Below are 24,370 nucleotides of genomic sequence, written 5' to 3'. Positions count from 1 at the left end.
GATAGGTGTGGGTGAGAAACAGATCAATATTTCAATCCTTTTTTACAATAAATCTCCACTTTCACTTTCAGAATGTGAAAGAACATGAAAGTGAAAGTGGAGATTTATAGTAAAAAGGACTGAAATATTGATCTTTCAGTCACCTCAAGTGATTAACTGTATGTCTTATGAAGCGAGTCAAAGTCAGAAGTTTACATACACATAGTTATTAGTATTTGGTAGCATTGCCTTTAAATTGTTTAACTTGGGTCAAACATTTTGGGTAGCCTTCCACAAACTTCTCACAATAAGTTTTAAGAATTTTGGCCCATTCCTCCAGACAGAACTGGTGTAACCAAGTCAGGTTTGTAGGCCTCCTTGCTCACACATGCTTTTTCAGTTCTGCCCACAAATTTTCTTTGGAGGTATGCTTGGGGTCATTGTACATTTGGAAGACACATTTGCGACCAAGCTTTAACTTCCTGGCTGATGTCTTGAGATGTTGCTTCAATATATAATTTTGTTGTTCTGGGATTGATTTGCAATTTTCACACCAAACCATGTTAATTTCTAGGACACAGAATGCATCTCCTTCCTGAGCGGTATGATGGATGTGTGGTCCCAAGGTGTTTATACTTGCATACTATTGTTTGTACAGAACGTGGTACATTCAGGCATTTGGAAATTGCTCCTAAGGATGAACCAGACTTGTGCAGGTCTACAAATTATTATTTTTTTGAGGTCTTGGCTGATTTCTTTTGATTTTATCATGTCAAGCAATGAGGCACATAGTTTGAAGATAGGCCTTAAAATACTGTACATCCACAGGCACGCCTTCATTTGACTCCAATTAGCCTATCAGAAGCTAATTGCCAAAAATAATTTTCTGGAATTTTTCAAGCTGCTTAAAGGCACAGTTAACTTTTTGTATGCAAACTTCTGACCCACTGGAATGGTGATATAGTCAATTAAAAGTGAAACAATCTGTCTGTAAACAATTGTTGGAAATATTACTCATGTCATTCACAAAGCAGATGTCCTAAACGACTTGCCAAAACTATAGTTTGCTAATATGAAATCTGTAGAGTGGTTAAAAAAATTAGTTCTAATGACTTCAACATAAGTGTATGTAAACTTCTGACTTCAACTGTATATTAAACCACCGGAGTCGTATGGATTACTTTTATGCTGCCTTTATGTGATTTTTGGAGCTTCAAAAGGTCTGGTCACCATTCCCTTGCATTGTATGGACCTACAGAGCTGAGATATTCTTCTAAAAATCTTAGATTGTGTTCAGCAGAAGATAGGAAGTCATACACATGGATGGCATGAGGGTGAGTAAATGATGAGAGAATTTTCATTTTGGTTGAACTCTACAGTGTACTATTATTTTTAAGCCAAAATTTGTGATAAACTCGCATCACATGAGCCAGTCTCTGTGAAACTGCACTTGTCACAAACACATGGACATGTCGACCCAATATCATGTTGAACTCTTAATAATGGACACGTCATGAAATTGTTCCATATATTTTCTGCATACGTGCCTGCCGACACATGAGTTCTGAGAAAATCCTAAATACACTTCCAAAATCAACAGAGGTGAAAGTTATAAGAAGGTGCAACAGATATTCTTAGTTGACTATTTATTTCATCAGCAAGCACCAGCATATCATTTTTACAATACAAATTTTACCACGTATAATGATGTAGCTCCTAAACAATACATTTTGAGTGCACACACTCTCTGAGCATGAGCAGCACATCTAGGTTTGTGCTTGAGCAATGGAAATGTAGCTATGGTCTTTTAAGCTGGACTATGGTCAATTATTTTTTTAATTATATATTTACCTTTTAATATTACTTGGTAAATCTGTTCTCATTCTTACCACCGCCCCTGACAGTTAAAAACTGTGTGCCTAAACATTACAGGACAGCATCTCAGTGAGATAAACCAAGCTGAACCCAGCGCTATTATCAGACTCTTGCAATGGTTCGTTAATGAATACTGTCATGATACATGTCGTGACATACACGTCACAATGCCATCTGATTTCATTTCAATGTGCACTATTTACAGGTTCCATTCCAACACAATTCTTTTTAGTGTTACTACAGTTTCCTATAACATCAATTGTTCCATTAAATGTTAAACATTTATATATTTTAATACTTTATATATAAAATCTATATTGCTAGTTCTATTTAGAAGTTTGTGATCATACATTTACTCTCTTTGATTGTTATTTTTTTTCTCTAAAAGTACCTTAACGTAATCCTCCTGAGATCCTGGTGTGACTGCTGTGTGCATTTTCCATTTCCCTTTTTGATTTGTAAATAGTAGCACATAATAAACAAGCTAATCGTTTCCCTAAAAAAAATGTGGACAGTGGGACGAAGTTGTGAAATTTTAAATAATACCAAGCTATAGAAAGTCCGATTTTTGAGACATTATAATACCAAGCTATAGAAAGTCTGATTTTTGAGACATTACGGGCATTACATCAGAAATTTGCATAATTAATTCTGATTCAAAGTAATGGCCAGCATCATCCAATCACTGCCAACCGTGTTCATATAAAATTATACATAATATATTCTGAATCTAAGAACTGGTTACAATTATCTCATGTCTACCAAACATGTTGAGTGATCCAACCATCATCTGCAGCCTTAAACTGAACTTTTGGTCAGATTTTTGGAGTGAATGCAGTGCATAGAGTGCTATAGGATGCTCCCTATTTAGTGAATGACTTACCCAGCTGTTAGCTGTCTGTCTGCACTGGCCTCAGAACAGTTTGAAATGCTTCTATTAAAGTGTTATATTAATTTATGAGTTCATATTCATATATTTTCTCTCTCTCTGACTGCTTTTTTTCACTAAAAGTACCTTAACTTTATACCATATTTCGGGGATTAAAATGTTTTTCTTAGCTTAATAACGTGACGTGCACAATTCAAACCAAACTGTCAACATCTGCCGGTACTCACACATCTACTGTATAAACATATTTACTTAAGTGCAAATTTTACCATCAGATGTTCATCTATGAAGCCTAACTGTTTTTTTATTTACAGAACTCCATGAGATACATATGAAATTTTCCTCACATTAAGCCACCAAAAGAATATGTGAGGAACAAAATCACCTGTCGTTGCACTCAGATGCAGTTCTCTATTTAAAGAGACAGTACCGATTTAGCGTGTGTTCTGAGTATCAATGTAAATAATTGTAAAGGGAACAATTTATGCATGTAAACAATAAACGTAAATAATAAATGAAGTTTTAAAGACATTTATTGATGGAATATAATAAATCTGACAATTTTTCAAAAGCTAAAATGCAACCAATATGATAAAAAAACAGACAAAATATAATTTGTAAAATTATTATTTTAAAATGTTTAACTAGAATGGTTACCTGAAGTGCCCTTCATAATTAACAGCATGAGCTGAGAATAATGTATTTTATATTTAAGTTAAATGGACATTGCAACCAAAATATCAGTTAGCAAGATAAGACTTTTTAAAACTACCTGAGAGTAGGAATGGGCACGAGTACTCGAGTACTCGGACGTGGCAGCATTGATTGTCAGAGACGTCTCATAGCAACCAAACTTATATACGATGCTGCAATGCTATTGTTACAATATTCAAAACGAAGAGAGTGTAAGTAACCGTGTTTTGAACACCTGTCTCTCCAAAATGTTTGCTAAACACATTTTACACCTTTGAATCGTAAATGGATATTATCTAATAAATAAATGGAATTTTTGTCACGGACTGTAATCATACCTTCCCTGGGTACCAACATGAAATGGGAGTTGACGATTTCCGCAGGAGTTTCAAAAGTTAGAATTCAGAAACAAAGTGTCATTCCGTTTCACTTTCCCCAGTTGAAAGGTGGAAATTCCGACTCTCCTAGTTGAATGGAATGCTTCATGAATCATCACAGCAACAACAATAAGGAGGATCGCAACTTTCCCCACAACCAACAGGCCAGGGACTGTTCAAACAGACTGAACACAAACTGAAACCATCGTATTACAGTGAGGATTAAAAGACTGAATTGAAATCAGATGGATTTCTGATTTGTTAATTCGTTTCTCTCAGCTGCATGAAAATATGAATTTGCTTTCTCATGTCACTAGCTTTAAATATGCAACTTAGCTGGCTAATGAATGCATAAATGTGACCACCTGGATATAAACTAATGCAAATAGATGGTAACAATCATGACATTTAAACATTTGGGTAGGACTTGCATGTATTTTTGTCACACTGTTCTAACCGCTTGAGGTTAGCGTCCTCTCAGCCTTGTCGGCAAACATACTGATGTTCTCTACTAATGCAGCATCTAGTCAACAAATGAATTACTTTATAATGATATGACAATGTATAATCTAGTCTACTGTAGACATATAGCTTTTCATTGTTGATGTTTTAAATCTGTATCTGAAGTGTTCTGCTCCATACGGTGTGCAGTTTCACGTGTCGAAACAAACATCACAAGGCATCAGTGAAGCGATCAGGTTTTTTTTCGCATTTAGAGGCCGCTCTCATACTGTATAACGACAGCGAACCATTCCCAGCCGCTCCAGCACGCAATTGGATTTTTGCTGATTCCAGAAATCTGTTATTGTGCCGATTAAATCGGCAAAACCGATATTTCGGCCGACCTCCATTTTATACTGGATAATATCCCCACCACAAACCCAAATTGGTCAGGGGGCCCAAATTGTGGTGCTACGCCCTTGTATGACAGTACTATGTTGCATGTCCAGATAACAATAAACATTGTAGCTTTTTAACTTTTTTGATAGTGCTTCAATGAAATTGCATTCTAATTTGTTTTTACACAGTAAAAACCCTGACCAGTTAAGCAATATAATGACATTCTTTCAGGCAGCACAAGGTAGCTGGACATCACTATTGCTTGAGATTTTGAAACGTAACCTATCTAGACAGCACTTCTGAGCATCACAGGTGGGACGCAGCTATAATGCCCACAAATTATATATATATGCACCCACCAATGATGCTTTAAACCATGTTCTCTGTGTCCGTATGTTTGGCAGCGCAGCCCTGATGAGCTCACCTTCTCTACGGTGCTGCTGTTGTGGAGACTCAGCGCGGACTCGTCAGCGGACAGCGGGTGACAAATGTCCTGCAGAGATTTCTGCCCGGAAGACGGCAGTGGTTTGGGGGTGCCGGTGCTCATCGCGCTGCTGTTGTTTGATCGTGCAGGTGTTTGAATTCACTGCTGCACAAACACAAACACATCTGTCAGCTGACTGACACCGCGCAGCTGCGGAAGTAAAACAGTCAGCTGACGCGTCAGATGCACGCGCACTTCCGGAAAAACATCGACACTTTTCATGTTAAAAGTCACTCGTTAAAAACAAAACAAAATATCGATTTTATTTCATTTGTATGCTTTTGTAACTACACAAAAGTGTGAAGGTACGATGATAAATAAGGGTTTAGGGAGGTGTTAAACATACAAAATTAACAAAACATAAACAGCACAAAAAAGAGCACGGCATGAAATAAAAATAACAAAACAAGATAATATATATATATATATATATATATATATATATATATATATATATATATATATATATATATATATATAAATAATTATTATTTTTATTTTTTTCCCAATTATAGTGACCATGAGGAGGTTACCCCATGTGACTCTACCCTCCCTAACAACCGGACCAATTCGGTTGCTTAGGAGACCTGGCTGGATTCACTCAGCGCGTCCTGGATTCTAACTCACGACTCCAGGTGTGGTAGTTAGTGTCTTTAATCACTGAGCTTCCCAAGTCCCTGAATGTTCATTTTATAAAAAAATATTAACACTATATTTAATAAGACATTAAATGAATATTTTAGGTTCAAGTTAAGCTCAATCGTCAGCATTTGTTATATATGTTGAACTCTCTCGATTACTTAAAAAAGCACTAAATCTGGGTTACTGTATGGCACTTGTAGTTGTAGTTTCCAGGGGGGATTGGGGGAGGTAATCAAAATAAGCAAGTACAACACCCTTTTGTGGTAATCAACTTTATGCTACAAATGCTGTAGATTAAGTTTAACTTGTATTGTTCAAGTCGTCTTTGTAGGTGAACTTGTTTTTCTTTTCTTTTTTGCCATTGAGAACTATACAATTATAAATAAGGGGTGAAGAAAAGACAACAAGAAGTCAGTGTCAATGAGAAGACCTATAAAACTATCCATTCAACAAAGAAGCTACTTTATTAGCATGATTCTTTTTTCATGTGAAGACACACACCAGTGTGTTACATGTTTATCATTCCTAGCACTTTTAGAGAGTGATTTTTCACATTTTCACTTGTATTTTCAAAGTTTATGCCCTAGAGTTTTATGTAATTAGCAGTGCTACCAGAGGACGCAGTAATGTGCTTACTGAGAGTCGAATCTGCTTTAGATACATGCAGAAGAAGAACACTTCCGTCCATGTGCGAGCAATGTGGAGCTACACGCTTGTATGAGGTACGTTACAAGCAGAAACATTTACACTTTTAACAGTGAAATGTGTTATAGCGATTGTAGGTTCATTTAGGTTGATATTAAGTGTATCCGAATGATGCTTGTATTTAAAGTTTGAATAGTTTTACTGACCCAATGATTTAACTCACTACCCATCTGACCTTGAACTCAGGGGAAAGATTATTTATCTGATATGAGGGTCAATCTCATAAATGGTCACTTTGATTCTGATTATCCTGTTGGTTGCGGTGTTAACATTTCCTTTATTTTTCTTTCTTTTCAGACAGTCTAGTGACGTGATGCATCAACATGTGTGGGAGATTATCAAAATTTGTTCTGACTCTGATTATTCACAACATATTTTTTTGTAAGTGTCTGTTATAGAGACAGAGTTGTATAGTTTGTTTTGTGTGAGCCTGTAGAATACAATAAAAATGTGTATTTAAAAAAAATATATAATTTGATTTATTCAGATGTTCAGGGCCCAGGCAGTTTCTAGAGATTTTAAACTTCAGGCAGTAAGGGTATATTATTGTTATAAATGAACCTTTTACTGTTTAGTACTATTTACCAAACGATTCAGTCTACGAGGACGGTGTCAGATTCAGAGTGTTTTGCTAATCTGTTTGAGCAATGCATTGAAAAGAACAAAAGGACACTGTCTCCTCCTGTAAGGCTAATAGACACGCCCGCTACTAGTTACGCCCCCTTAAAATAATAGGTGAAATAATGAAGTCTGTAGTGTTTACTTAGTCCCGCAGTAACCATAAACCTAAATTTACACATAATTAAACCTAACAATAAAGATTTTAAATATAATCAAACAAACCACAAATTTAGTTATTTTGAATTCAATCGTCCTGCCATATCACTAGTTACGTGCTAGTGAGGAGAAATTTTATGAAAGTGAAGAAGCTAGCTCTATGCGAAGCTAATAGGCTAACCGATAATTAGCTTGTAAGCTAACTAGAGAAACAGACCACATATATCTTACCATTTATATATACATATATTTTTACTATTATTATTTAACTAGCAGAAATTGTACAACCACATTGAAGAATAGAGTAAATAGCAACATTTCATATTAAACAATTAATTTACAGACAGCACATCCTTCAAAAACACGGGGAGGGTGTGGAGAGCGACCAATCAGGATACACTCTCTGTCACTCATGCTGCGTCTGAAGACGCCACCCATCGGTAAGAAGTTATTAAGACAATATACATTTTGCTGTTACCTAAATAAATGAAGAATAGATCCATTGAACTACTGGAAAATTTCTTACAGGATATTTAAAAACCTAGACTTCAGTTTAATGTATTTTGTCTACATAAGATAAGCTAATAAAATACTCTGTTCAAAGTTGATGTTAATAATACACTGACGTCAGTAGATCATTTGTATATGTTAATATAAACTTTTTTTTTTCGATTTACCATTTAAATCTTCGGTTAAATAATATGATATGACATATAATTTAAAAGTTATTCTTTGTCATATTTTAAAAGTTAAGAGAAAATGAATCATAGATTGATTGCATAGGATTTTAAAAGTTTGTATAGCCATTAGAATCACTTAACGATCCAAGGGGGTGTTACGTGTAGTGGCCGTGTCATAAAGTGGGTGTTCCTTGTAGTCTTGCGAGATGCTGACAGATACGCTTTACAAGAACCGACTCAAACGAGTGATTCATTTCTGAGCATCGCAAGTTCTTATTCTAAACAGGTGACAGGAAGCATTTAAAAAAATAAAATGTAACCAGTCAAGTATTGTTAAGTAACAATAACTAACATTTACTTGATAACTCCCAAAAAAATCATTGGGTGCTCGAGCCACAAATGTTTTGCCCTACAGTAATAGTGAAAGAGGCGTAAGTAAAGTTCCTCTATATGAAGTCCCTCGCATCAGCATTTGCTTTTTGTTTCTTTATAGCCTATTTGGTGTAAAAAATACAAGATTTTTAATTAATTAACATTCTGCCATTAACTCATTGATTTATAAATATGTTTTTATTTTGTTTGCCATGTGACAGTTTTCAGCTGTTTAAAAATAATCATAAAAGTATCCAATCTATTCATGTGCAATAGTCCAAGTCTTCGGAAGCCATGTAATAGCTTTGTGTGAGAGACCGATACAAGCTTAAGTCTTTATACAATGATCCTCGTCACTTTACCACTGAACTGAACATGTTCAAATAAAATAAAGTTGCCTCGAGTTGTTATAACAGTCTGCCAGACCATAGGGAGTTCCTGCTGAGTTAAAGGACACTTGTGATTGCTGCTCTGTGTGTAAATGGTCATATCTTGGTGAGATATTGAAAACAGTTGAGTTGGTCCTTCAAGATTCAGCAATGATGCCTTCATGCTGTCGGAATTATCATACTTTCCACTTCTGAAGTGGCTTTTATGAGTACGTTGTGTTCAATTGTTTTGTAGTCTGAAAGAACAGGAAACATGGACGATGCCAAGTTCATTCTTGCATATTTTTTGGGAGTACTCTTATTTTGACACCGTAATACACGTTCTTCATTTTACTAACATTAATGGAATTTTGGTCACTTACTATTTATACTGTAAAAAATGTACAATATGCATTAAATGGTTGTCGATATACACTGATGAGCCAAAACATTTTGACCACTAACAGGTGAAGGGAATAATATTGATCATCTCCTTACACGGCCCCATGTCAAAGTCTGGGTAGATTTCATGGTAGGCAAACAATCAGTTCTCGTATACAACATGATGAATGCAGGAGAAATGGGTTGTCTGCGTTGCTTGTTGGAACGCGCACAGTATGCGTCACAAAAATTGTCATCATCCCAGAACAGATTATTATAATTGTTTTCCGCAGCACAGATTTTTGGTTGACCACAAGCAAATAGGAAAGCGTTCAATGCATGCGCACTACAACAGCTTTGTGATACTCTTATTACAGTAAACAAAAGGCACATGCGCGGACGATGCGCACAGGTGAAGACTACCCACGTGTCCAGAAAATCTAGAAGGTGAAAACAAAAAAACAGTCCGCGCTAATGACGAATACTGTGTGCGTTCCAATCAGCAACCCGGATAACCAAAGTATAATTTGGCCTTAAAACACAGCTATCAAAATGATCTCAAGAGTTTCACAGTTGTAATTACGACTTGAGGGGCTGTTAATGTGCAATTTTAGAGTAGGAAACCAATAATTCTTATAGCACATGAAGGCAGCATAAGTACCAATTATTTAGATATATAACCCTAAAACAAAGAATACATACAGATGTGCTCGAACAATTTGCGATTAAAGTCACAAGCCGAAATATTTGCAAAACTCTTTTAAGACATGATGCCACGAACCTCGCAAAACAAAATGATAATAATTGAGTTAAAATATCCCAAGGATGTCTGAGCTACATCAACCAACCATTGGGTTGCCTAATGGATTACCAACTGTTTCAATTGAGTACAAGGTTGAAACAACAAGATGATAAATGATGACAGAACTTTCTCATTAAAAAAACATTCACTATAATAATAAAAAAGAAGACAATATAGTGCAACAGTCTGGTTCCTTAAAGTTGGCTCTACACTAGCTGATGTTTCCAATGATTTTCAGGCGTTTGCTTCATTAACATAACCACCGGCCAGGCAGAGGGAGACAGAGCACCCACTAGCACCTGGCAGTGGGAGGAGTTGATCACTTGACTGACTTAATGGCTTCAAGCACTGAAAAGACACAAATGTTTTGTTTGAAAAAAATCAAAAGACAAGATGACAAGCTGATCGGAACTTCTCTTTTTTCACACATCTGCATATCACCACAAACGCTGATTAAAATCCACATTGATTGTCATTCTAATAGCATCTAATGACGGATAAAAATAACCTTGATGGATATTTTACAGTTTTGGTGCGTTTTAAAGTATAACCTTGTGAAAGCCAACCGAACCATGAAGATGCAATGTTGTAACTATTTTAGCCCCTTTCAGGACAATTAAGCAAGCTGCAGTTCTGAAGATGCCCCAAATCACTCTATTGTGCTTTTACTCGTATTGTTATTTTGGCGAACTACACATGACGGGGATCAAACATAGTTGGGGTGAGCCATTATGTGTCACCCCTACACCATTTTTAATCGGCAAGTGTGTCATTCCTCTGACTGAAGAGCGCGAGATCTCAGCAAAACAATCTGCATGTGTGACACCCTTGGCCAAAACGAGTGGTTTTGATTCTGCTAGTGTAGAGCCAGCTTTAGTAAAACTCCATTCACTGTCTCCAGAGAGAAATGTTTTTTTTAGCTTATAAAGCTTTAAAGACAGACCTACAATGATTTCCAAAGAAATGCTTATATGCTTCTGTTGAAGCTATCCGACTGAATTATTTACTCTTCTTTTAAAAAAAAACCTAAAAATCTGCTTAATAGTGAAATATCTGGTGTTCGAATAAGCATCGCCCTGACCACCATCTCCCATCAAGCACTTGGAATGACGCAATCCAGACTCGGAGTCCCTACACTCTTAAACAACTTATATATTCACAAATACCTGAATATTCAGCAATAATGATTGATTTTATATTTGATAAACGCTTATGAGTCGTTTATTAATGGTATGATGTTTTGGTTTACTTTATTCATCAGTAAGCCAAACAAACCGCATTTACAATGAGGCTATAGTTTCTATTTCAGAGCAGAACACATGGCATTTAATTCAACACATTTGTATCATTATAAAACCAACAGATATTATTCAACTTATAGCTGCTGTGCTGCTTGCAGAGACAAATTACTCAAAATTAATCAGTAAATAATTATTTTAATTAAATGATTGAATACGTAATAAAATTGCTTAAAAAACTATAAAAATTATCAATCAATTAAATCATTACAAAAATCAATAAATGTCCCTTATATTCCATTTTAGCATTTGTTTGCATCCATTTTCATTTTAGCATGAGCCTTCTGTCTTTTTATTTGACATTTTCAGGGTTACGGCTATCGGCATGTCACTTAACGGCAGTGGGTGTCACCTTTCAAAGTAGGACTTCCTCTTCCATAATGACACACAGAAACAATACCTAAGCCAATGTTAGTCATTTACAGCATTGATTTCATCCAATATTTTCTGTATGGGTTAAAATTAATTGATTGTCAACATTTTGGTTGGCAACTTCATCTGCAAATCTCTTATTGTACCAATCTAAGCCATAGTTTTGGTGTGAAAAAACTTGGCTACATGACCGATAACTGTAACCCTGAAAATGAAAAGGCCGAAGCTCATGCTTAAATGAAAATGGATGCAAATCTCGTTTTTTAAAGCCAAAATGAAATACAAGAGACTTTTTTAATGATTAATTTAATTATTGAGTAGTTTTTAACAATTGAATTATGTTTTTAATGGTTTATTATATTGAAAAATATTTTAATGAGTAATTTGGCCCTCCAAAGCGGTGATCTTTCAGAGGAGATGTAAGATTAATGATTATTTGGGCATTAACGTGTTATTTATCCGATATTGAAGATCTTTGTGGAATATAAATGACACAGTTAAGTAAAATGAAGATTTTCAGTAACTGTAAATCCTTTGGGTCATGTCTTTGTCCTGGGTGAATCACAGTAAGGTACATTTTCTAGCAGTAGACTCTTGCGGGGCCGCAACACTACAAATCAAAATAAAAGCAACAATTATAAAGCGTAGTCACTAATCATTTTGATGCACTGTATAATTACACATACAGTTCTTCACTTACACAATTTATTTTCCTCCACATGCTCTGCCTGTATTACATTTTCACGAAGGATGGTCTCAACTGCTCGGGCCATTTTAAGCATCTGAAAAAAACGTGTATTACACAGTAAATATTGTGTCCTAGAATTCAAAGGGTATCCATAATTCGTCATTTAATTTCCAGTTTAACAATATGCAGTCTGAAAATGTCACTCACCTCTTTAATATTTTCTTCTGAAGTTTCATTCTTGTTACTTTTGAATTCTTCATTTATTTTTAACCTGGAAGCTTCATGTCCAACACAAGAAAGAAAAAGCATATTACATTTCATTTAACACATCTATGCAAACTTTATTTTATTAGTTTTTATTTATTTTATTGCATAATATGAAAGATTCACAAACATTAAGAGGGGTCCAAAAGTCTAAGACCACTAGTGAAAGTGCAAAAGAAAAAATTGGCCACTGTGCTCATTGGGACCTTCAGTGCTGCAGAAATGTTTCTGTGCCTCGATACAATCCTGTCTCGGAGGTCTACAGACAATTCCTTGGACTTCATAGCTTGGTTTGTGCTCTGACATGCACTGTTAACTGTGGGACCTTATATAGACAGGTGTGTTCCTTTCCAAATCATGTCCAATCAACTGAATTTACCACAGGTGGACTCCAATCAAGTTGTAGAAACATTTAATTTAAGTTAATTTAACCAACATCAGTCCTGATCATAACTACCAAATATTCATAAACTTTCAGGATTTTAACCCTTTAAATGCCAGTTTGTTTATATAATGATAAGGGGAATTTTTTATTATCACAGTCTGAGATATGATACAATACATGCAAACAAAACACACTCTGACATCCATACCAACACACCCACACAATTTTAGCTATATCATTAATTTGGCCTGCAGAGCTCTATAACACAGCAAACAGAAAATAGGAAAAAAAAGCATGTATTCCCCCGATAGGCTAAACATGAGAAAAATTGTGCCATCTGGTGGAAAATATTACAAATGTAAGATTTGAATCCAGGGCTCCGAAACAAAAGCAGAATAACAAAGAAATCATTTTTTGCTTTAATGGCACTGGGATCAAATATTGCGGTTAACAAGGGTTAAACATTATATGGGCTGCTTTTTGTCGTCAGTTGAAATGCTCACTATAAAGTATTGTATCATAAATATAATGCGTCACAAGTGTTTAATATTGGTGGATGCAGGTTAACGGAAATACCTGTCAGAGCTCTGTCGTCATCTTTAAATACATTTCTCCGTGTTTTGTGGAGATCTTTGAACACTCGAAGTACCTTTTGAAGGAAACTGATATAGATGAATGACTATAAACAATTTTCAAATTTCATAATTAAATAATGATTTGCTCTTATAAAGCTACTGCCAGAATTGAATAAAACAAAAGCGATTAATTGGGAAACTGAGCTTTTAAATAAACATGCCAAACACACCGTGTTAACTAAACAAAACAACATTTAATAATGTCGTGTCAAAACATAAATACAGTAGCACTTGTTTTAGATTTGTTTTGATTCTCACCTTCAAGCGTGTCCCCATCTTGTACAAGTCTCACTCTTCTGGTAGTGTTTTTGATAAGAAAATTACACAGCGCCACCTGCTGTACCGGAGAATGCAAAGGACTCCACGTCTTCGTTTATTTTACATTCAGGGGCTTTTAATGATTATGGGCTGTTCTCTTTTCGTAAATGCTAAAATAGTTAAGATATTTATTTAATTTCAAGATATAATACAGTTCTACGTTGATTATGAATTTTTGTTATAATTTCCAATCTAACCGAAAATAGACTAAATCTTCAATTTAAAAGGTGTTTCAATTTGAATAGGTGTTTAATATAAATCTAACTGATTTCCCTACAATATAGAGGAATACTACAGCCAAAATTAACATTTACCCTTACAAAAAAATCTACAGTTCTGACAAACTTGCTGCAAATTTCCCACACATTATCTTCACATCCAAATAAGGTTGCTAATCGACGCAAATGTTTGCTAGAAGTTTGTAGCTCATCACCAGCAATGGTAAACCTGCAGCAAACCTTTACCGACAATACAGAGTTTGCCGCAAAGCTTGTTTGAATTTGAAAATAATGAGTGGCATATTCCGTCAAAGCTTCTAACAAGTTTGCCAGAACTTTCCATTTTTGTAATGGTTGCCAAAATATTAGCAAAAACTATCTGCATTCCCACCATCGAGCCAATAGCCACGCAGTGTTGCCCTAAAACGTGCCCTTAATACATCGCCTGTTGTCAACTTCAAACACCCCAGCCATTTCACAAGCAAGAGGGAAGCTCAAGCGGAGATGATGAACATGGTGGGGACTGAAGGTGCCATTTTTGTTTTGCTTATGTTGGTCTTTGCTTGGTGGAAAGCGAGACAACAAAGTGATGAGAAGATCGAGGCTCAGTTAAACTCTGCCTTTGATATTGGCCCAGCCTAAAAACCCAGTTGGCGTTCTATGGCTCAAGGGTAATCAGCGGGCCAATAGCCGTGTTTCCACTATCGGACCAGTGCGTGCCAGGGCTATTAACTTGCCAGATAGGGCCAATAGCCTCGGACTTCAAGACCAAAATCGATCTGCATTCCCACCATCAGTCAAATAATCCCGTAGCGCCATGGCTGGACTGGTAATCTGGCATACTCCTGGTGGGCCGATGCACTTTTGGGCCAATCAGGGGCGGAATGGTCGGTGGTTCGGCCACAAAACGTGAACCCTACCCCAGCTAGCAAGATAAGTTTACGATGAGAACTCACCGACTGAAAGTGCCATTGTGTCCTGATTGATCTCTTCACTAACAGTGGGACGATGTCCCAGCACAAAGTCCATGATCACAAACCATGGAAAGTTCTTTCTTTGAGCACTACTTTGTCCATTGTGTTTTAACAGATTTGTACTGTACCCACAATTTTTAAATTTTTCCCAAACCTGTACCATTGTGCACTGGATACACAACCCAGCAACTTCTGCAAAACTCCGCCTTTGACAATGACCCCGCCTCACTTCCCAGTTAGCCTTGTTTGGCCCAAGGGTAATCATTACGAGAAAGCCCCGGAAATTACAGTGGAAATGCAACTGGCCATAGCATGCATTAGCACGCCCTCATGTGACCCAACAGTGAAAATATGTCTAATGAAAGTGGAGATTGGGTCTGTCAAGCTCCTAAAAACACTACATTCCAAGTCTTTTAATGTCTTACGATGTGTGAGGAACTTTTTCATTTCAATTGCATTTTGAATAATGCATGTATCTATATTTGAGAAGACATTGGTGTTCATACTCATGACATAAAGTTTTTAATTGGCAATTCTTTAGATATCAATGTGTATATCAATACACATGCTTCATATATCATGTTATAATAATGACATACTAGTTGAAAGAGTTTTGTCGCCTTCACAGTTTCCATTAACTATATGACCAAGTATAACTCTGAATTACAAAAAGTTAGATTACTTCACATAAATCAATAACTATAATTGTTGTCTATTCATTCATATAAATGTAATCTAACAGATACTCTGTTCTAATTTAGTGTCTGAAAGAATATCAATAGCTGTTTTAGATTTGTTTTAATTTAGACAAGTAAATGTATTTATAGTTTCAACAAATGTAGTAATTATGTAACCACGTGATTGTTTTAAGATGATCAAAGTATAGTGTTTATAAGATGCAGTAGCACAAATACAATCAATACATTTTCCTCAGCAAACATTAAATGGAATGTAAAGAATTGAAGTTGATCTTGATGCTCCATTTTAATTAATTGTTGTCAAAAAAGATCAAAAGATTAGTTTCTTTGGCTTTTCCCAAGGAAATTCCTCTCGTCCAAAGTGTCCATAACAGGCGGTTTTCTGGTAGATCGGTTTCTTCAGATCAAGTTCCCTGTAAAATGAAATTAAATACAGTATAATACTAGAAACAGCTAAATTATTCAAACAGTACACAAAATAGCCTAATGTTTTTCCTGAAGCAATACAATTAAAAATAATCTTATTTTTTAATAAGGGTATTAACATATACTTAATTATACTGAATTTACACATGTAGACCTCATTTCCACATTTCCTTATTTCATCATAAATCGAAAAGTGCTATTCACAAACCCATAGGAAATTCCTGAGGTAACCTATGGCTTGAAATATTAATTCACTTACAGCTTTTAGGACTACAAAATGAACAGCTCTAGTAGGTACCTCTAAATGTAACTTACTTGACGATGACCCCGGGCCTCAGGTCAAAATTATTCTTTACAATCTCTAAAAGCTCATCCTCATCTCTTGTCGATGTTCCATAATGAAATATGGACACAGACAAAGGGTGACTAATACCAATAGCATAAGAGACCTGTAACAAAAACTAAATATTAACAACACAGTCATAGACAAAGCCAGCTAATCTCTGATTTAAAAATCTCTCGTAAATGCCAACAGTTAATATTTACATTTACGCATTTGGCAGACGCTTTAATCCAAAGCGACTTACAGAGCACTTATTACAGGGACAATTTTCCCAGAGCAACCTGGAGTTAAGTGCCTTGCTCAAGGACACAATGGTGGTGGCCGTGGGGATCTAAGATACCAATCAATAACATTCTTACCTGAACCAAAACTCTGCGACACAGTTTGGCTTTGACGAGTGATTTGGCGACCCAGCGGGCAGCATAAGCTCCAGAGCGATCCACTTTAGAGTAATCTTTTCCAGAGAACGCTCCTCCACCATGACCACCCCAACCACCATATGTGTCCACAATGATCTTCCTGCCAGTTAAACCAGCATCTCCCTGAAGAAGACAGCAGCATTAATTTCATTAATTAAAAACAGCTAATGCAGTCACACACAAATATGATTGTGTAATGCTCATAAACACTACAAAAATTACTAGTAAGTGTTATTCTAGATTTTTACTAAAGCTGTTGATTTAATGTATTTATTCAGTGGTGCCATGAAGCTATGCAGTTTCTAAGGTGCTCTTAGTGGCTGTGCATTCGAATATGCATACTTGCCTACTATAGTATGCCAAAAGGGGTATGCCAATGGACTAGGGTGTCCAAATCCTCAGTATTCATAAAAAAGTAGGCGAGAAATGCCCGGATGTAGTAGAGATTCTAAAGTGTGCATCCACTGGACATGTACTATCCCAAAATGAAGCGGGGCTGAGGAGACGTTATATTTAAAAATGGCGGAGAACCGTAAATTGGTCAGCTCTATTCAACTGTAAGTGCAATATACACAGATGAGCCAAAACATTATGAACACCTGCGTAATATGTTGTGTGTCCTCTGTGTGCCACCAAAACATTAGCAACCCGCCAAGGCATGGACTCTACAAGACCCCTGAAGATTTCCTGCTGTATCTGGCACCAAGACAGTAGCAGCAGATCCTTCAAGTCCTTTAAGTTGCAAGGTGGAGCAGCGTGGATCGGACTTGTTAGTCCAGCACATCCCACAGATCCTCAATCGGATTGAGATTTGGGGAATTTGGAGGCTAGGACAACACCTTGAACTCTTCATCATGTTTCTCAAACTATTCCCGAACAATGTGTGCAGTGTAGCAGGGCGTATTATCCTGCTAAAAGAAGCAACTGCTATCAGGGAATCCCAATACCATGAAGGGGTGTACCTGGTCTGCAACAACGTTTAGGGAGTTGGCATGTATAAAATTGACGTCCACATGAATGGCCTGACCCAGGGTTTCCCCGCAGAACATTGCCCAGTGCATCACACTCCCTCCACTGGCTTGTCGTCTTGCCAGTGCATCCTGGTGCCATCACTACCTCAGTTAAACAGCGCACATGTACAGGGTCATCCCTGTGATGTAAAAGTAAACAAGACTCATCAGACCAGCTCACATAACCATTGTAGGCCTTCAGTTGGTTCAGACCAGATGGTATAGCCTTCGTTGCCATTGATGAGCCTTGGTTGCCCAACAACCTGTCGCTGGTTTGTAGTTTGTCCCTCCTCAGACCACTGTTGGTAGGTACTGCTGACCGGGAGCACGCCACAAGCCTTGCCATTTCAGAGATGCTCTGACCCAGTTGTCTGGCTATAACAATTTGTCCCTTGTCAATGTCGTTCAGGTCTTTACTCCTGCCCACTTCTCCTGCATTCAACATGTTGACTACAAGAACTGATTGTTCACTTACCATCTAATCTACCCAGACCTTGACATGTGGCCTTGTTAGGAGATGATCAACGTTATTCGCTTCACCTGTGAGTGGTCATACATTTTGGCTCATTGGTGTACACCACGAAATTTGTTCCGTTTGGTTAAATATATTTGTAATATATATAACAAAACCAGAGTTAATAATTTTTTTAAGTTGTTGTTATTACATCATATATTTGGGTCACAGGACAATGCACACATTTCTGGATGAAGTGTCTCTGTCACTAGGTGGTTACTAGGGTGTTCTAGGTGGATGCTAGGGTGTTGGTAAGTGGTTACCAAGGTGTTCTGGGTGGTTGCTAAGAGGTTGCTTACTGAACCAAGTCAAAGAGCTCAGGTCCCTCCTTTAATGTAACAATTTTTCTGCGTGTTGTATCGTCAAGTGGCAAGCACCACTAATAATTAGATCAAATAAATTAACCCAATAATTTCGGCATAATTTTCCCATCTAAATTTAGCGTTGTCCAATTCGTAAACAAATCATTCTTTGTCAAGTCTCTGCTAGGGAAATATTTGCTAGGGAAATATTTTTATTGAAAAAATATTGTAATATCCAGTTACATCCCTTGACAGTCAACCCCATTGCCAAGGGATAGGTGATTATTTTTTTCATGCACTTCACTTTCGCCGGTCAATTTTGCTTTCAAAATTAATTACATTTATTGAAACGTGAAAGGTTAAACCAAAGATATTTCTACATTACTATGCATTTCAAACTAAATAAAAAAGCAATTAAAATAACGAAGTGGTCACAAAAAGGGTATATAATATCCCCTCAATCCAAACATTTAACGCCTCCAACTTCTTCCAGTGGCCCCTTTTGCGTCACGCAATTATCCTCCAACGACAACAGGTGGAAAGTTACCAATACACATTTAGATGTAAAAACAATTATAAATGTAAACCTAATAACCTTGACGTAGAATTGTGTTTTTGTTTTGTTGGTTTGTTTTTCCTCATCGAGACATCAGCAATCACTGAAAGAGCCATATCTGGCTCACAAGCAAAAGGTTCCAGACCCATGGTTTTAACAATTAATTTACAAATTGGACAGTTCATGCTCAACTCACTTGATCATGGTATTTTATAACTCACTGGTGGGTTAGATTATCAATGAAATATGACTTTTAGTCTGTTACTTTCACACATAACTTGTTTTTCTAAGAAGACTTGAAATATAGCACACAAGTCCACTTTTGGACCACTTGTATGATACTTTTATGTTGTTTTTTTGTCATTTTGGAGCTTGACACACCCCTTCCCCATTCACTTTCATTTAACTTATTCTAGTATTTCAGTGGGGTGTTCCACTTTCTTACTTGTGGACCACCAAAGAGGAACTTCCCACTCGGCAGCAGGTGGTAAACTGTCTTGTCATCCAGGTATTCTGCAGGTATAACCGCCTTCACAACTTTCTCCATCAGACTCTGACGGATGTCCGCTAGGGTGATATCAGGCGTGTGCTGAACAGAGATGACCACGGTATGAACGCGGAGAGGTTCCATCGCACCCATATTATCTCGATATTCCACTGTCACCTGTGCAAGTGCATTACAGCTGCGGTTAATGATTAAAAACTTCAACATTATCTGCCATTTCCTGCCCTATTAAATTACAGAGATAACAACATACAGGAGAATTATATTGGGTGATTAGTAATTTACTTCTTTGAACACCTGTAGTTTGAAAGGAACCTTTCACCTGTGTTTTTGAATCTGGGAGAATCCAAGGACAAACTCCAGTCTTTGAAAGTTCCTTCATCTTGGCATTGAGTTTGTGAGCTAGAAGAATGGTGAGAGGCATACACTCTACTGTTTCATCAGTGGCATAACCAAACATTAAACCCTGTTGGAAAATTATATCCAGACAGAACATATATCACCTTTTGTACATTTTTAGAATACAATCTAACTTGTGCTGTTTAGAAAAATCCAAACCCAGACAATAAAGAGCAACAGAGTCAGTTCTGGAAGTAAAAATCTCATTCATATTTTCCATAGGCAAATTTGTAAAAGATTTACATTTACATTTATGCATTTGGCAGACGCTTTTATCCAAAACGACTTACGACATTCTGATTACCAGTTATGTGCTTTAGCCCACTACGCCACCACCACCAATAAAAGATAGATTGTTAACCTTTAAAAACAGACCTACTAAGAGCTCCGAGGTTGCTAAATGATCTGTTCAAGCCATCAATCCATGTTATTTCAACTTGTTTAATAGTGGAACTCCTGTTAAAAAAACTACACTACCCATGATCCTGAAGAGAAAGATCCACCAATGAGAGAATCGCAGCCAGCAAAGAGTGCCAAAAAAGTTCTGCAGTGACCGCACACTTCCGTGACACCGTGAATGACCCAATCGAGTCGGACTTCCTACACTCTCAAACTAAACATGTATTTCCAAATATTTTGCAATAAAATTAAACTATATTGATTCTACACTCATAATCAATAACTTTAAATGCATAGTTTAATATTTGTTTAATTCGATTACGTCTCATGGGATTGTAGTTCATTCCCTCGTTTAAGACGATAAGTACACTGTCTTGTACCTTTTTCTTTTTGTCAAATTTTCAAATACTTTTTTGCTTCAAATCAAAACTTTTGTTGTTGTGATTTAGCTCGGAGCTGGTTGGTTTGGTTCATGGCTTAGAACTCTTTTTTGAAGGATTTTATGAAATCCCTATTTAAGAAATGAATGGGAAAATACTTAAGGAACCAAGACGGTTGGGTAGGCACCGTTGCACTCTATTGGCCTTGACCACCACTTTCTCAGTTGATGTCCTTCCTTTTAATATTCGATATAGACTGTAGCTTGACTATGCAAAAGCCTGCAGTAGCTCGATTTTAACTACCAATATTAATGTACAATCGAGAGGGACACATACCTCCCCTATGTACTGATTATTGGATTATCAATGTTTTATTAAATGGCAGATACTTACAACTGCGTCCACCTTATCCTTAACATTTGGTAACTTCCTTATATAAACATGAACTAAAACATGAAAAATTATGTTGGGCAAATTATTTCCCCAGGGCAGTTTTTTTCTAACCTGATCCCCTGCACCAATGTCCTCCATATCTCTGCCTTCAAACACACAGTCACTGATCTCAGCACACTGAGGCTGCAGAGACACCAGCACATTACACGTCTTATAGTCAAAACCTGGAGGGGTGACATGAGAGAAACAGACTTTAAACTTACGTATGTATGCATGGAAATGAATGGATGGATGGATGGATGGATGGATGGATGGATGGATGGATGGATGGATGGATGGATGGATGGAATGTTACCCTTCGATGAGTTGTCATATCCGATACTCTTGATAGTCTCTCGAACCACTTTCTGAAGATCCACAACAGCTTTTGATGTCACTTCACCACACAGAAGGATCATACCAGTCTTTGACACACACTCTGTTCCAGAAATTATAACGACATTGTGTAAAGATTGCATAAAATTAAACAGTAATATCAGTGCTATTGACAAATAAGGTTCTCCGAGGTGATAAAAATGAGAAATCTAGTTTAAAACGTGTCAAGTTTGTAGAAATGTAATCTTTGAGTCCATGTTGGTTAGACACATTGTTGAGATAAATATTATATAAAAAAAATAATAATAATTATATATATATATATATATATATATATATATATATATATATATATATATATATATATATATATGGATATATATATAGTATTTTAATATTTCATTTATGTTTAACAGGACATTATTAAAGTAATTTAATTGTATTTATATATATATATATATATATATATATATATATATATATATATATATATATATATATATATATATATATATATATTTAAATACAATTAAATGACTTTAATAATGTCCTGTTGTTTAAACATAAATTTATAGGTATTAAAATACTTTTCTTGCACACTGAATACATGAGTGTAAAAAACTTAATTAATATAAAAAATGTTTTCAAGAGTTTATTTTCAAGGTAATATTTTTATGAATTTTTGAGTCAAGACTTTCAAAATGTTTTCTCAGTGTTACATCAAATTACCTGAACAAAATGTGCCTTTGTATAAAAATGACAAAATACTGATATTTCATGATATGATAAAATTGCTTTTTTTTTTTTACTATAAATATCCACTTTCAAACACCCCTCATAAGCGCTCTACTCTCATAAGTGTTCTTCTTCTTTTGCTTTTTAGCATTTTCTGAGCACATCGCCACCTACTGGGCAATAAGGAGAATTTATAGTAAAAAGGACTTAAAGGTGAAGTATGTATAACTTATCAAAGTCAAAATATGTTTTAATATTCAGTTTATTGTACATTGACAGCTAAAAGTAAGCCATTCGTGTACCAAATGTATAAACACTGAGCCTGCCAGGCACTATGAAAACAATGATGTTTATATTTTGAGCAGCCTGCTCAGCTCCACCCATCCTTCTGGCTGAACTTATAGCCAGATTAAGTATTATGACTACTTGTTCAGTAGTTAATATGAACATCCATGGTAGACGTGTCGCTAATACACAGCTGCCTTCCCCACATCAACAACAGTGATCTTGTCTAGGGTGCCAAAATGGTCAGAAACAGTGTTGTCATTACACTTAGTTACAAGAAGATCCATATTACCCCATGTGCTGAATCCCTCGCACAGCACACCCAGCTGCCATTAAATCCGGCGATGTTATCGGACGACCCGTTTCCTCTGCCACGCTTTCTGTCTGGTTTGTAAATTTTATAGTGGTCTTGTTCATTACGACGATAAAGGTTTATCACCTTTTATTTGGTATGGCCCATTTGTTCATAGGGAATCAGAGACTGCGAAAGGCTGTGAGGAGTCTAACGGGCGTTGGTAACGGTTGTTTGAAAACATACTTTATTTTTGTAATTCTGATTGGTGCCACTAGTAGTGCAGAAATTACACGCTTTACCTTTAAATAGTGATCTGTCTCTCACCCACACCTATCATATCACTTCTTAAGTCATGGATTTAACCACTGGAGACGTTTATGCTGTCTTTATGTGCTTTTTTGTGTTTCAAAGTTTTGGATCCTGTAGACTTGCATTGAATGGACCAACAGAGCTAAGATATTCTTCTAAAAAAATTATTTTGTGTTCAGCTAAAGAAAGAAAGTTGTACACATCTGGGATGGCATGAGGGTGAGTAAATGAAGAGAGATGTTCACATGTTCACAATTTGTCATTAATTATCATGTTATTACATACCACAGGCTACTTTGGAGTCAGGGTCCTGTGTAAGATAAGCATCCAGAACAGCATCACTGATCTGATCACACATTTTATCTGTCATGAATAAAGATAGTTATTATGAATCGTATGAGGGCGTGATTACTTGATCTTAAATAACACTGACTGTAGAGGCATGTCAAGACATGTACGGCATCATTAAGGGTGTTTATCACTAGATTACATGCATTTGCATACATAATCATGTTTGTATTAAAGTCATAAATACATTAATACAACATGAAAAATAGTAATATAGTGTTATCTGCTAATGTCAACATGTATTAAATGAAACTGTGTCATACTGTATGGACTCACCTGAATGTCCTTCTCCGACAGATTCAGATGTGAAAAGGAAAGTCTTCCTTGGTTTGTTATATCCAGAAGGATTCATGATGAATGCAGACTGCACCAAACTTCAACTTTACAACAAATGAAACTTCAAAAAATTTGGCGTCTAGTGTGATTTTTACAGTAGAGCTAAAGTATTTAGGAACTTTAGTGGGCGTGTTTTCAGATCAAGTTTCGCTTCAGCCAATCAGAAGCAACTCTTCTGTCAATCAAAGAGATAAACAGACGTGACCTGAAAACAAAATGTCCCATTGTTTAATTAAAACACTCTCAAATGCTAACTGAGTGTGAAATATATAAAACTGTCTGGCGTTTTTTTTCTAACGGGACGTTCATGTTGGAGTGTTACAGTGG

The 24,370-nt window shown here is 36.3% G+C and overlaps 3 protein-coding genes and 1 long non-coding RNA gene across 4 annotated transcripts in view; 1 reads left to right on the top strand and 3 right to left on the bottom strand.

The window, feature by feature from the left end:
- snx30 (sorting nexin family member 30) overlaps positions 1–5,273 on the bottom strand; it is a 27,577-nt gene extending 22,304 nt beyond the window's left edge. Inside the window, exon 1 of the mRNA XM_052117052.1 lies at positions 5,078–5,273. Coding sequence (XP_051973012.1) covers positions 5,078–5,200 — 123 coding nt within the window. The 5' untranslated portion in view covers positions 5,201–5,273. The remainder of the gene's footprint in view (positions 1–5,077) is intronic.
- On the top strand, positions 5,150–24,079 carry LOC127636519 (uncharacterized). Its single transcript, XR_007969615.1, has 8 exons — positions 5,150–5,226; positions 5,653–5,772; positions 6,437–6,501; positions 6,782–6,865; positions 7,605–7,701; positions 22,619–22,683; positions 23,462–23,578; positions 24,005–24,079. It is a non-coding gene; the product is annotated as an uncharacterized LOC127636519 (long non-coding RNA).
- On the bottom strand, positions 11,065–13,804 carry lyrm7 (LYR motif containing 7). The gene is made up of 5 exons (XM_052117055.1): positions 13,765–13,804; positions 13,448–13,520; positions 12,430–12,500; positions 12,235–12,316; positions 11,065–12,144 (listed from the first exon to the last, which is right to left on the bottom strand). The coding sequence occupies exons 1-5, from the start codon at positions 13,780–13,782 to the stop codon at positions 12,074–12,076; spliced, it is 315 nt and encodes a 104-aa protein (XP_051973015.1). The 5' UTR covers positions 13,783–13,804; the 3' UTR covers positions 11,065–12,073.
- mat2al (methionine adenosyltransferase II, alpha-like) lies at positions 15,590–24,370 on the bottom strand. The gene is made up of 9 exons (XM_052117054.1): positions 23,984–24,370; positions 23,645–23,722; positions 21,716–21,838; positions 21,472–21,584; positions 20,112–20,255; positions 19,730–19,948; positions 16,843–17,025; positions 16,456–16,589; positions 15,590–16,127 (listed from the first exon to the last, which is right to left on the bottom strand). Exons 1-9 carry the CDS (start codon positions 24,057–24,059, stop codon positions 16,025–16,027), a joined length of 1,173 nt encoding a protein of 390 aa, XP_051973014.1. The 5' UTR covers positions 24,060–24,370; the 3' UTR covers positions 15,590–16,024.

Source organism: Xyrauchen texanus, chromosome 44 (assembly GCF_025860055.1).
Source record: "Xyrauchen texanus isolate HMW12.3.18 chromosome 44, RBS_HiC_50CHRs, whole genome shotgun sequence".
In the NCBI taxonomy this organism is placed as follows: domain Eukaryota; kingdom Metazoa; phylum Chordata; class Actinopteri; order Cypriniformes; family Catostomidae; genus Xyrauchen; species Xyrauchen texanus.
This window is presented reverse-complemented; position numbering and strand designations above follow the sequence as displayed.

Bases quoted from the DNA above. Each gene is read 5' to 3' on its own strand.
- lyrm7 (XM_052117055.1), bottom strand. The intron at 12,501-13,447 runs GTATTTCCGTTA...TTGGACATGAAG, and splicing joins TGACGACAGAGCTCTGACAG to CTTCCAGGTTAAAAATAAAT. The intron at 12,317-12,429 runs GTGAGTGACATT...CGTTTTTTTCAG, and splicing joins CAGAAGAAAATATTAAAGAG to ATGCTTAAAATGGCCCGAGC.
- mat2al (XM_052117054.1), bottom strand. From the start codon at position 24,059: ATGAATCCTTCTGGATATAACAAACCAAGGAAGACTTTCCTTTTCACA. The intron at 21,585-21,715 runs GTAACATTCCAT...TCACCCCTCCAG, and splicing joins ATATGACAACTCATCGAAGG to GTTTTGACTATAAGACGTGT. The intron at 16,590-16,842 runs GTAAGAATGTTA...TTTTTGTTACAG, and splicing joins GTCGCAGAGTTTTGGTTCAG to GTCTCTTATGCTATTGGTAT.